We start from the raw sequence: 12,051 nt of genomic DNA on the forward strand, positions 1-12,051 counted from the left end.
TGTTTTGGAAGTTGCTGAGAAAGTAAAGTTTTCATAATTCTTCTGCGTTTAATGAAAACAGGCACTGCTTTTCAGTTAAAAAAAAAAATCCTTCAGAACTATGCTGAGGAAAATGTCAACATCTGGGATGCTTTTATCAGATAAAGGGCCTGTGTAAAACGTCAGCGATATCTTTCTATGAAACTTCTAATTGTTGCTTTTTAATGAGAATAATTAGCAAAATAATTAAAAACAAAACTTCATATTTGTGTAGTAAATTCATGAAGTGGAAATGTAATGTGGAAAGAAGAAAGAAGTAGTGAATTTTGCCAGCAAGATATGAGTGTAATTTTCCATCTCAAAACTGTCATGTTGATGCTTTGCCTACTGATTTGATCTGGGTCTGCTGACTGTATCTCTTCGTAAATCATCTGAATAAGGAGATCTATGACTTTAGAAATAGATATAATAATAAGTAGTAAATGAAGTCAGATAGCTTTAGAATAAAAATGAGGCATGTTTTTGTTATTTAAGCACTTAACTACTGGAATAACATTTTTTATGGGTATAAAGAATTTTGGGCTATTTAAAATATCCTCTGTCTTAATGTTTTAAAGTTACAGTAGCTCAAGTTGGTGAGGAAATTAATTACAAAATGATTTTATGATCTGATATCTGGAAATTGAAGATATCTCTTGATAATATATGAATTTCTTTGAACTGAAAATATAACATTATAGTATGGTGTACATATTTGCACGGGCACTTAAAATTACTTCCACTGAGCAACAAGATGTGGTGCTTCTAGAACAGGTACAGAGAAGGGTCATGAAGATGATCTGAGGACTAAAGTACCTCTCCTACAAAGACAGGCTCATGGAGCTGAGCATTGAGAAAAGGCCCAGGGTAGACCAGATACTGGCTTTCAAAATATTTAAAGGGAGCTTACAAGCAGGTGGGAAATCAACTTATTTTTATATGGGAAGTGATAGAACAGGAGGGAACAGTTTCATAGGGAAGAAATTTAGATTAGATGTCAGGGGGAAATTTTTCACTCAGAGGATGATGATATGCTAAGGCACACTGCACAGAAAAGCTGAACTCCCTGGAGGAGTTAAAGGCCAGGTTGGATGTGGCCCTGATGCCTGCAGCTAAGGGCTTGGAAGAAGATGATCTTTGAGGTCCCTTCCAACATAGGCCATTCTGTGATTTTACTCTATGATTATAATTCTTATATAGATACAATAAATTCTTTTCTACACATCTAAAAGCTTTAATCCACTATAATGTTCTCTAGGATCATGGTTTGTTATGCCTACCCTAATTAATAATTACTAGGAAATTTTCCTCTGTTTCCAATTAATGGTAAGCATGTGATGTTTCCCTGCATCTTCCCATCATGACTCTTGATAATGGAAATAAGTTTTAAGTTTCATCTGAAGCTTCAGGAAACTGGGCTGTGGGAGTTAAGAATTTTGATGAGACATGATCTGACTGTGTTCTGTCCCGAGTGCTATCACTCACTGCTATACGATGCTAGGCCCATACTACTTGTTTTTATTTTTATTTTTTAAATAAGTAAAGGATGCTCATAATCTCTTTTTAATGGTTTCTTTTTATTTTATTTATTTATTTTTTTCTTTTCACATATCCTGGAGGTATCTAGAAGTTTTTTTTCATGATACTCAAAATTATGTTTTGAGTGTCTTCAGATGATTCATATTTCAAGGTGGTTCTGCGATAGCTTCAGGGCTCAGACAAAACCAGAGAAGTTATGTCAGTTGTAGAAATTCTGCAGTAATAGAAAGAATAACATGACTTGACCTGCAGCTGTAGCAGAACGAGGAATGGAATTCTCAGGTATAATGAGACTGAAAACTAGAAAACAAATATCTTCACTTCATTAACTATCTGTTTGTATCTTAATATTTATTTTTTATAAACAATGTTTCTACAGCTAAAGATTCTAGTTATATTTTAAGTGGAATAATTGAGATAACCTTAAATAAATATAATATTTTCTTAGCTAACAGATTTTCAGAAAATGTTGCAGAACTGGAAAAAAATCTGTAGCCATTTATTATTCCAGTCAGACTTCCAGTTAAAATCAATGACTTTGTAGATTTCCAATTCAAATTAATTCAACATTATTATTAAGGTAAGAATATCTTTAGGTCGGGCTGCTCCTCACAGCCCTGCAATGACACATCGTTGGCAAAGCTGTGGGTACAAGTCAGCATAAGAGATCACTGCTGAAACACTGAGAGTAGATTCACCATTAATCTCTTCCCTGCTCAGAAGCAATAAAATGCTGTATTGTTTTTGCTTATTAATTTATAATAGATATTGCTAAGCGTATTTTATTATGTTTAACAGGTTATTTTGATTTTTAAAATTTCCCTGTTAGAAATAAATATTTATTGTGGTGTACAATTTGAACTATGTGGCAAAAATAATAATAATAATAATCCAGATGTGCAAAAAGCATGGGAGAGTTTGTCCTGTGTTCTGTGCGTTAATGGAATCAGAGAATAACTTGTATTGAACCTAATTTGTTCCAGCTTCTAAATTTAACATCACACAGCTTTGATTGATGTCCTATGAAATTTATAGTACTGTCCAAAGGGTGAATCACCTAAAGAGGTATTATTTTGACATAAATGGAGCCCTGAAAGTCCAAGAGGTATTACTTCTTTTCTTTAGGCCATGTCTACTATATGTTATACAGGATGGTAGATCATCACCTACTGTAATTGGAAGGTTTTATTTTCAGTCATATAAAATAGATATGGATGAAAGTTGATTTGCGTAGATGACTAATTTTGCAAGTAATGAATTCTATGAAACCCATGAAACATTATGCCATTTAGACATAATGCCAACATTTTTTACAATTAGAAACGGATAGCCTAGTGTGCTCTGTTGTACTACCTATATCATATAACCTGAGTGAGTCATCTATAATCACATCTATGTAATACCTGATGTCCTGCTTTTTTTTTTTTTTTTTTTTTTAAACAAAATCTACATTAGGTTCTATGGAACTGATTCAGTTCTTTTGGAAATGTAGGCAGAGTTGCTCCATAGTTACTACTTCACTGCAAACAGACTTAAGACCAAAGCTACCTGATTTAGGAGTTCATGAATTTCAGTTTTAAATAAATCTTCTTTAAGTCTTATCTGATGCTTTCGTTACCAGCATTTTTGTGTTCGGATAGTCTGCCTGTTTCCTGGTTTGAACATTGCTGCTTTTCTGCTTTTAGATATAGCCATCCAAATGAACATGGATACATCCCTCAGTTTTAGTTAAAAGAAGTATTAACTTTACTTTCAATTAAAAATGTGCTCACTAATACTGATTTGGACTATTTATCCAATAAAAATGTAAAAGTTTTTTGTGCTTGATGCAATCAGTCACTAGAGATATTACAGATACTGTTTTGTAGACATATATTAAGTATGTATTTTTAAAGTAATTGATTAATGTTCCTTGTTTTTAGAGTTCATTTTATATTTTCTTCTCTTTTTTTTCTTTTCTTTTTTTTTTTTTCCCATTATTTAAAGCTTCCATTTGCTTCTGTTCGTATGGTTTCCCTTCTAATTGTGTTGATACTTTATCTTTCTTCAGAACTCGTTTAATATTATGATCCAAAAAGTATAATACAGATGAATACTGAATTAAAGCAGAGTGTTGCATTTAAGTAAGTCTGATGAAGATAGTAGTGTTTGTGTTCTTACACTGTATCTGGTTTCATTTGTACACCAGGTGGTTGTAAATGCCCTCTTAGGAGCAATTCCATCCATTATGAATGTGCTTCTTGTTTGCCTTATATTCTGGCTGATCTTCAGTATCATGGGAGTAAATCTATTTGCTGGAAAATTTTACTACTGTGTTAACACTACAACAGATGAGAGATTTGATATCAGCCAAATCAACAATTATAGCCAATGTGAGGAGCTCATTAGAAACAATGAAACTGCCAGATGGAAGAATGTGAAAGTTAACTTTGATAATGTAGGCCTTGGCTACCTTTCTCTACTTCAAGTGGTAAGTCACCACTCATGAATTTCTATTTCTCTTTTTTACATCTCTGTGGTTTACTTCTAACAGGAAAAAAAAGTTATTTCTATTTGTTTATTTCAGATAGAAATATTTTTCCTCACTTCTTTGTTTGGCATTATGCTTATAAAAATCCTTAAGTAAACTGTGGAGTATGTGTTTTAAAGATATATAAGTATATATGTGTGCATATGCACGTCTCTGTGTGCAAAACTGTAAGCAGAAATGGATTTTTAACATGTATAGAGTGTATTTTTAACCCTTCTTCAAATATACATCTTGATTCTTGCATCTTGGTTCATCTGATTATAGATCAGTCTTGTTTTTCTGTTCGATTATGTATATCATGCAGTTCTACTTGTTGGAAGTTGAGCTGAACTTGCAGGGCCACATGTGAAAGTTTGGTGCTTTCAGAATTCTCACAGCTGAGATAAAAATCATTAACTTTTAATGATATAATCCTGCTTGTAAAGCTTCTCTAAAATTGAACTTACATATGATTAAAATTCTTAATATATTTTACAAGATTCTAGCTTAAAACTACTATATGAGAACACGCTCCCCAAGATACTTTGCCAGCAATTCTAAAAATCCTGTGAATTCATACATTCCAAATTAAATAAATTTCTCTTATCTTTCTGATTATTAGGGCTTTAATATGTTCTTTAGATTTGGCATCGCTTGTGCTTATACAGTGCAATGCATTTTAGGGAGGTACTTCCTCATAAATGATAAGCTAGTTCTTCCTTTCTATGTTATTTCTAATTAGTGTAAATTAATTATGACATATTTGTTGCCATATACATAGGAAAAATAGTGATTCCTAATCCAGAGTGCTATTCATTTCTGTGAGCTAAAAAATCAAATCAATTTGAACTCTTGCTCAAAAACTCAACAGTTGATTGGAGTCATCCATTACAGCCAAGAACTGGGGATAACTCTTTAAGTGTGACTAAGTCTGTGACACTACATAAATAATACAAAGGATAGAGGCTGTAGTGGCTAACATAAGAAAATCAAACAATTAAAGTTACTCAAGTTGTTTTGAATCTATATCAAGTATACCTACTTTGCTCATACAAAGAAATTAACTTGTCTTGCGTGTTATCCATTATACATAAAAGTTCGTAATTTAATAGAGGTTGTGCCCTTTGCAGTCAGACATTACAAATGGCTTGTGATTCTCATATATGAATAAAACGTACAATGTTTGATTGCCTATTAATATTACACTGAGCTGGTGTTTTGGATGAGCCCTAAACACACCTATTCTTAAATTTTTCTGATAAGCCATTTCCCAGGAAAAGCATGAGGTAAACACCAGTGTTCTGTTTATAGGCTACATTTAAAGGATGGATGGATATCATGTATGCAGCTGTGGATTCTCGTAATGTAAGTATACTCCCTTGATTCCACCAGTTTGACTGTATAAGCTCTAAGACATAAGAACATAATTTTAACAGCATCTTTTAGAAATAACAGTAAAAATGAGAGAACAGGGAGTTATTGCAGTTGAGAGAAAACTGAAACCATAGGAAATATACAAGAGATGAAGAAAGCACAGGAACTGTCCTAAAAGATCCAAATTCTCTGTGGTGCAGTTGGACCAAGATTCTTTAATTCTGCAGCAGACTGAACTGTTGCCATGAAATGCCTTTTCCTCCTCTCATTATGTGCGTTAAGGTATTAATTACATTTGGAAATGGGCATGGATACACAGCTCAGAGATGATGGTTTGTACTACTGATCTTTTTTTAAAGGTGAGATTTTAACTATCTTCTGCAAGCAGCCTGACAGCTCTTCAGGGCACAGTTCCTATTCTCAACTTTGCCTGTGAATTGTCTTCCCCTTGCTTCCTTGGTGCAAACTGTGCTCTAACTCTAAAGCTCCAAGATTTTTGTAAGCCATACTCACAACAGGAGGTCTGTTGTAATGCAATAAATGTGCATAGCTGTACCAAGAAAATATGCTTACTCTAAACATTGTTTGGATGCCTTTCTTTAGCCTACCTTAGGCCAATTAAGCTGCAAGAAACAATGACCTGCATTGCTCAGGTTTTTGAGAAAAAACTCAGGTTAAAATTAGGGTAGACTGCAGAAAAAGTCTGACAAAGCACTGATGTATTCAGCAATAACAGAAGCTCTACATAACTGATTGCTCATGTAACAAATACTAAAATTCAGGTCAGCTTACTTAGTACCTGTAGTTGTGAAGCTCTACAAACTTCCCACAAGATACACTAAAATGTTCACAGCTTTAAAAGTTGATGTTTGTGATTGTGCACAGATTCGGATGGATAGTAATTCTCATTTAAAACAATTGTCCCTTCAATATTTATTCTACAGTAATACAGTGAGTTAACAGTTTTGGAAAATGAAGTACCAAGCTCAATTGCAAAGTCCTTTGTCAAGAATATTGCTTTATAAATAGCAGCTACTCAGCTCTGTGTCCACATTTAAACTAAGGCTTAGTGTCTGTGTCTTTCTGCAGGTTTTGGATCAGCCAAAGTACGAAGATAACCTGTATATGTATCTTTACTTTGTCATCTTTATAATCTTTGGATCATTTTTTACCTTGAACCTTTTCATTGGTGTCATCATAGACAATTTCAACCAACAGAAAAAAAAGATAAGTATTTCCTCATTACTCATAGAAGAAAGCTAAAAGTTGATTTTTTTGGTCCACAAACAATGACTTTATTTTCTTTTCAGGCTTTATTTTAAGATAAATTAACTCTCTTTGCATATTAAATACATTAAGTTGATTAAAGCAGTACAATTTGTCTTGATAAATGTTTGACAGACAAGTGACACCATAACTCTTTCCATGGTTAGTGAAATATTCAATGCTAATGTAAAGATGTGGATTTCAGATTGGAATCTTTAACAAGATCATAAAAAGGCTAACTACTGAAATACTTAAATGCAGCTGTAAAATCTCTTGGTTATGTTGTTGTCACATCTCAGAGCTCAGCAGGCTAGATTTCTGAACCATTAGAGTAAACATTTTAATAAATGTAGTTGTTGTCTCTTTAGTCTTCACATTTTGTCAACACTGCCTCAAAAAGCAGCAGTGTTTCAACAAGAGAACTTAGTTAAATTATCTGTCAGGACGGTGAACTGGTGAAAATTCTGCTGGAGTCATATATTGAAATTTGTTGAGATGGAGAGAAATTGACTTCTTTTTCCTACTCAATCCATGTAATTTTTTCATGACCTTCTGCTTCAAGTCCTGCATTTGTGGTTAGAAAATAAAAGTTGTGATATATGATTGTATGACCAACTTCGTGTCTACCTTTGGTATCACAGAGGTCAGTTATAATATTTTGCTAAAATCTACTCAAAAGGAAAAACAAGAGCACAGGACTGGAATGTTTTGTTCATTTGTGTCTCCATAATAACCTCAGTAGAACAAAGAAAAGGCATCTCTCCTTCCTGAAGGTTCCTATTTTATGTATGACCCAGATGAAAACCAGAAGTCCATCACAAACATTTAAAGTTCAAGAATTTTTCAAAAAAAAAAACAACAAAACACCTAAACTTTGAAAGTGGCATTTATAAAGCCATTTTTATTACTTATATTCTAATAATCAAGATAAATGGGAACTTAAATGTCTATTCTAATTTTCCCACAGATTAGAATGTGAATAAGAGTGATTATTACTAATTCGTATTCCTGTTTATAAGTAATCAATAGAAATATTTGATTATAACCAGTTTTTGTCTCTTTGCTTTACTTTGGAGGTCAAGATATTTTTATGACAGAAGAACAGAAGAAATACTACAATGCAATGAAAAAGTTGGGTTCAAAGAAACCACAGAAGCCTATACCACGACCAGCAGTAAGAATAAAAATCTTTTCTTTTTTACATTTATTTAAAAACAGTTTTGGGTATGTCTTAGAGTCAATTAAGCTGTAACCTGGGGGGGGGGGGGAAGATACAGAAAAGCCTTATTCATCTGAAATCCAAAATATTTATCTTTTGTAGCCTCAACATGAAGCATTCTTTACCTTTCCTTTTTTTCCCCCTACATTTTCTCTTCATGGATAGCAATGATGTTATATGTGGCATTTCTTCAGAACAAAGAAAATGACTAAAACGATCAGCTCTGACAACATATTTGTCAAGATATGTGAAAGTTTTAGGGCATAGGACTTTTCAGTCATCAAAGAAGACTGGGAGCAAGTTACAATAACACTGCCTGAAAAAAAAACAAAACATCGTTTTACCTCTTTCTGCTGAACAATCCATGCAATTCTTTTTTCCCTCCAGCTCTCCCCTGGCACATCAGAGCAAAGTTTAGATGTGGCAGTGATTCCAGCTCTGCAGTTCTACTGTGGAACCAGCTGAGCTGCCCACTCAGCCATCAGTAAATTCTCTATAGCTGAAAATGCAAGATATTATAGAGGTTATCTTGGTGACATGAAGAGCACTGAACTTTGGGCTTGAAATTTTTCTGTGTTCCCTTAAGATTTAGGACAAATGAAGTGTTATTGATAATCAGCCTCTTAACAATACACCTCCTTGTGTTTTTTTTTTCCCCAACTTTTGCCAGGTTAAGAGTTAATTTAATATTGTGTCACAAAAGCTTACAGTGAACTTGTTTGAGATAGAAAATTGACCTTTGCAACTTTAAAAACTGCACAATGAGTATTTTGAAGTCTTCCTGTTAATCCTTGTAGTCGTAGTTGCATTTCTGCTTGATTTGTGTTTACATGTGCTAACTGGAAAATACATACAAATGAAGGACTTTATAGGAGACATGAAATCCCCTTATATGCTAGATTTAATTAATTTGTAGCAATTCAGAAAAAAAAATAAATTATCCCAAGCATAACATAATAAATATATATTTTTTAATTTTTCTTCTTTTTCCCCAGAACAAATTCCAAGGCATGGTCTTCGATTTTGTAACAAAACAAGCATTTGATATCAGTATCATGATACTTATCTGCCTTAACATGGTCACAATGATGGTAGAAACAGATGACCAGAGTGAAGACATGGAAAACATTCTATATTGGATTAACCTTGTGTTTATCGTACTTTTCACTGGCGAATTTGTCTTGAAGTTGATTTCACTTCGCCATTACTACTTTACCATCGGTTGGAATATTTTTGATTTTGTAGTTGTCATTCTCTCCATAGTGGGTAAGAACAATTGATTTTCATGAAATGGCTAATTCTGGGGGAGCTGAAATGTAGTACTATCATTGACTAATTCAACTTGTTTTTCAACAGGAATGTTCTTAGCTGAGATGATTGAGAAGTATTTTGTGTCCCCTACTTTGTTCCGAGTCATCCGACTTGCCAGAATAGGTCGCATCCTGCGTCTCATTAAAGGCGCAAAGGGAATCCGCACTCTGCTTTTTGCTCTGATGATGTCTCTTCCTGCTCTGTTCAACATTGGCCTGCTGCTCTTCTTAGTCATGTTTATCTATGCGATATTTGGCATGTCCAACTTTGCCTACGTTAAGAGGGAAGTTGGGATTGATGACATGTTTAACTTTGAAACATTTGGCAACAGCATGATCTGCCTGTTTCAAATTACCACATCTGCTGGCTGGGATGGTTTGTTAGCCCCAATTCTTAACAGCGGGGAGCCGGACTGTGACCCTCATAAAGATCATCCAGGGAGCTCTGTTAAAGGTGACTGTGGCAACCCTTCGGTTGGGATTTTCTTCTTTGTCAGCTACATCATCATATCCTTTCTGGTGGTGGTGAACATGTACATTGCTGTCATCCTGGAGAACTTCAGTGTTGCAACTGAAGAAAGTGCTGAGCCCTTGAGCGAGGATGACTTTGAGATGTTCTATGAAGTCTGGGAGAAGTTCGATCCAGATGCAACACAATTCATAGAGTTCAGCAAACTATCAGATTTTGCAGCTTCATTAGATCCTCCTCTTCTTATAGCAAAACCAAACAAGGTCCAGCTGATTGCAATGGATCTGCCCATGGTAAGCGGTGACAGAATTCACTGCCTTGACATCTTGTTTGCTTTCACAAAGCGTGTGTTAGGGGAAAGTGGGGAGATGGATGCCCTCAGAATACAGATGGAAGATCGTTTTATGGCAGCCAATCCTTCCAAAGTCTCCTATGAACCAATCACAACCACATTAAAACGGAAACAGGAGGAGGTCTCTGCTGTTGTTATTCAACGTGCTTTCAGACGTCATCTTTTAAGGCAGAAAGTCAAGAAAGTTTCATGTATATTTAATCAGGATAAAGGCAAAGATGAGGATGATCTGCCCATGAAAGAAGATATGATTATGGATAAATTAAATGAGAACTCCACTCCGGAGAAAACAGATATGACCCCATCTACAACCTCCCCACCATCCTATGATAGTGTAACGAAGCCAGACAAGGATAAATATGAAAAAGACAAATCAGAAAAAGAAGATAAAGGTAAAGACAGCAGGGAAAGTAAAAAGTAACACAGATTTCTGTTTGTGATGAACTGTTTACAGGCTGAGAAAATATGTATTTGTGTCCACAGGACTCCTGTAGGAGGTACATGCCAAACTGACAGTTTTTACATATATAAATATATATATAATTATATATATATATATAGAAGGTCAGTGCCTATAACGAGACAGTGACCCCTCGTCATCAAACTGCAACTCTGTAAAACAGGGTAACATCTTGACAGGAGGTTGTTGTTTTTATTACCAGCTGACACTGCTGAAGAGAAGATAAAATGGCCAATCAGACTGTAGGGACTGGTTTTAAAAAAGGTGCGGACCTAGGAATCTCTGTGTTTAACATAAAACACTCAGTACAAAAATTGTATCCACTGTTTGCATTTCAACAGCCACATCTGCCATATTTTTACAGAAATCAGTGTTGGTGAATTTATCATTTTTTAATTCACAGGTTGTTTACTATTATATGTGACTATTTTTGTAAATGGGTTTTATGTTGGGGAAGGGGGTATGAGAACCAGGTGTTCTACTCTCGGATTCTCTATAATGTACAGACAGAAGTGATCTGCATGAAGGCATGCTGCACTTGTAGTTCATGCATGGAAAAACATGACGTCGCACAAAGCAGCAGAGTCTGACTACTTCCATGTTTCAGGGTGGCTCTATATTTTGAGGTGCTTAAAAACAGTACACATCCAGTATTTCATCCAGACAGATCTTAATGTGCCTGTAAATTCCCATAGTCTACAAGAATAGAACAGATGTTTTATTTTTTCATAAGTCGTTTAAGTCTAGTTGAATGAACTCTGCATACAAAATTTAGCAAGAGGCTTGAAGTCCATGTTTAAGTATTCTTCTGTAAAGAAAAACATCTTACCTGAACTTGGGAAATTGAATTTACCAAACCCCACAAAACTTAAGGATTATGAAGTTGTTCTGCCTCACCCTGCAGTATCGTTTAGCCATCTTCTGCTCTCAGCAAGGTTGACATTGTATGTATTGATTAAAAAAGTACCGTCAATGTAAATAGTTATTTTATCCTGTGGTGCATGTTTGAGCAAACAAATAATGACCTGTGCACAATATTTATTGCATCAAATATGTACCACAATAAGTGTAGTTTGCAAGCTTTCAAGAGCTAAGATGAAATATTCTGTACCATTATAGATAGTTTGGAAGCTATCACTGATGCATGTTTAACTTGCCTTTGCTGCTGTAATTTTACTCCTTCCACTGTTAAAAGTCGAATATGGGAAGCCATATCTCAGTGGTTAAGTGAAACAAATTGTTCAATCAGACATCATTCCTTCATGACATCAAGCAATAGTTTGCAGCTACTCAACAGCTTCTTGCTTTGCATTCTAAAATGTTAAGTGAGTACTGTACGGTGTATAGTCGGACTGTACAGGATTTGTTGCAAACTGCTGAATCTGATGAAAATACGTGGATAGAATTTTCTAAGAAAATATAAATACTGTAAAAATACCATTTTATTTTTTTTTCAGTGTTTTGTACATAAAATAAGAAATTATAATTATCTTCAGGTTGATGTCACCGTCACTTTTCTTACTTTCTATCCATAG

At 34.6% G+C, this 12,051-nt stretch overlaps 1 protein-coding gene across 3 annotated transcripts in view; it reads left to right on the plus strand.

Moving 5' to 3' along the window:
- LOC140254928 (sodium channel protein type 2 subunit alpha) overlaps positions 1-10,608 on the plus strand; it is a 67,085-nt gene extending 56,477 nt beyond the window's left edge. For all 3 annotated transcript variants that reach the window (XM_072342090.1, XM_072342091.1, XM_072342089.1), the window contains exons 22-27: positions 3,746-4,027; positions 5,378-5,431; positions 6,530-6,667; positions 7,776-7,880; positions 8,921-9,191; positions 9,282-10,608. In XM_072342090.1, coding sequence (XP_072198191.1) covers positions 3,746-4,027; positions 5,378-5,431; positions 6,530-6,667; positions 7,776-7,880; positions 8,921-9,191; positions 9,282-10,477 — 2,046 coding nt within the window. In that variant the 3' untranslated portion in view covers positions 10,478-10,608. The remainder of the gene's footprint in view (positions 1-3,745; positions 4,028-5,377; positions 5,432-6,529; positions 6,668-7,775; positions 7,881-8,920; positions 9,192-9,281) is intronic.
- The last annotated feature ends 1,443 nt before the right edge of the window (positions 10,609-12,051 follow it).

Source organism: Excalfactoria chinensis, chromosome 7 (genome assembly GCF_039878825.1).
Source record: "Excalfactoria chinensis isolate bCotChi1 chromosome 7, bCotChi1.hap2, whole genome shotgun sequence".
In the NCBI taxonomy this organism is placed as follows: domain Eukaryota; kingdom Metazoa; phylum Chordata; class Aves; order Galliformes; family Phasianidae; genus Excalfactoria; species Excalfactoria chinensis.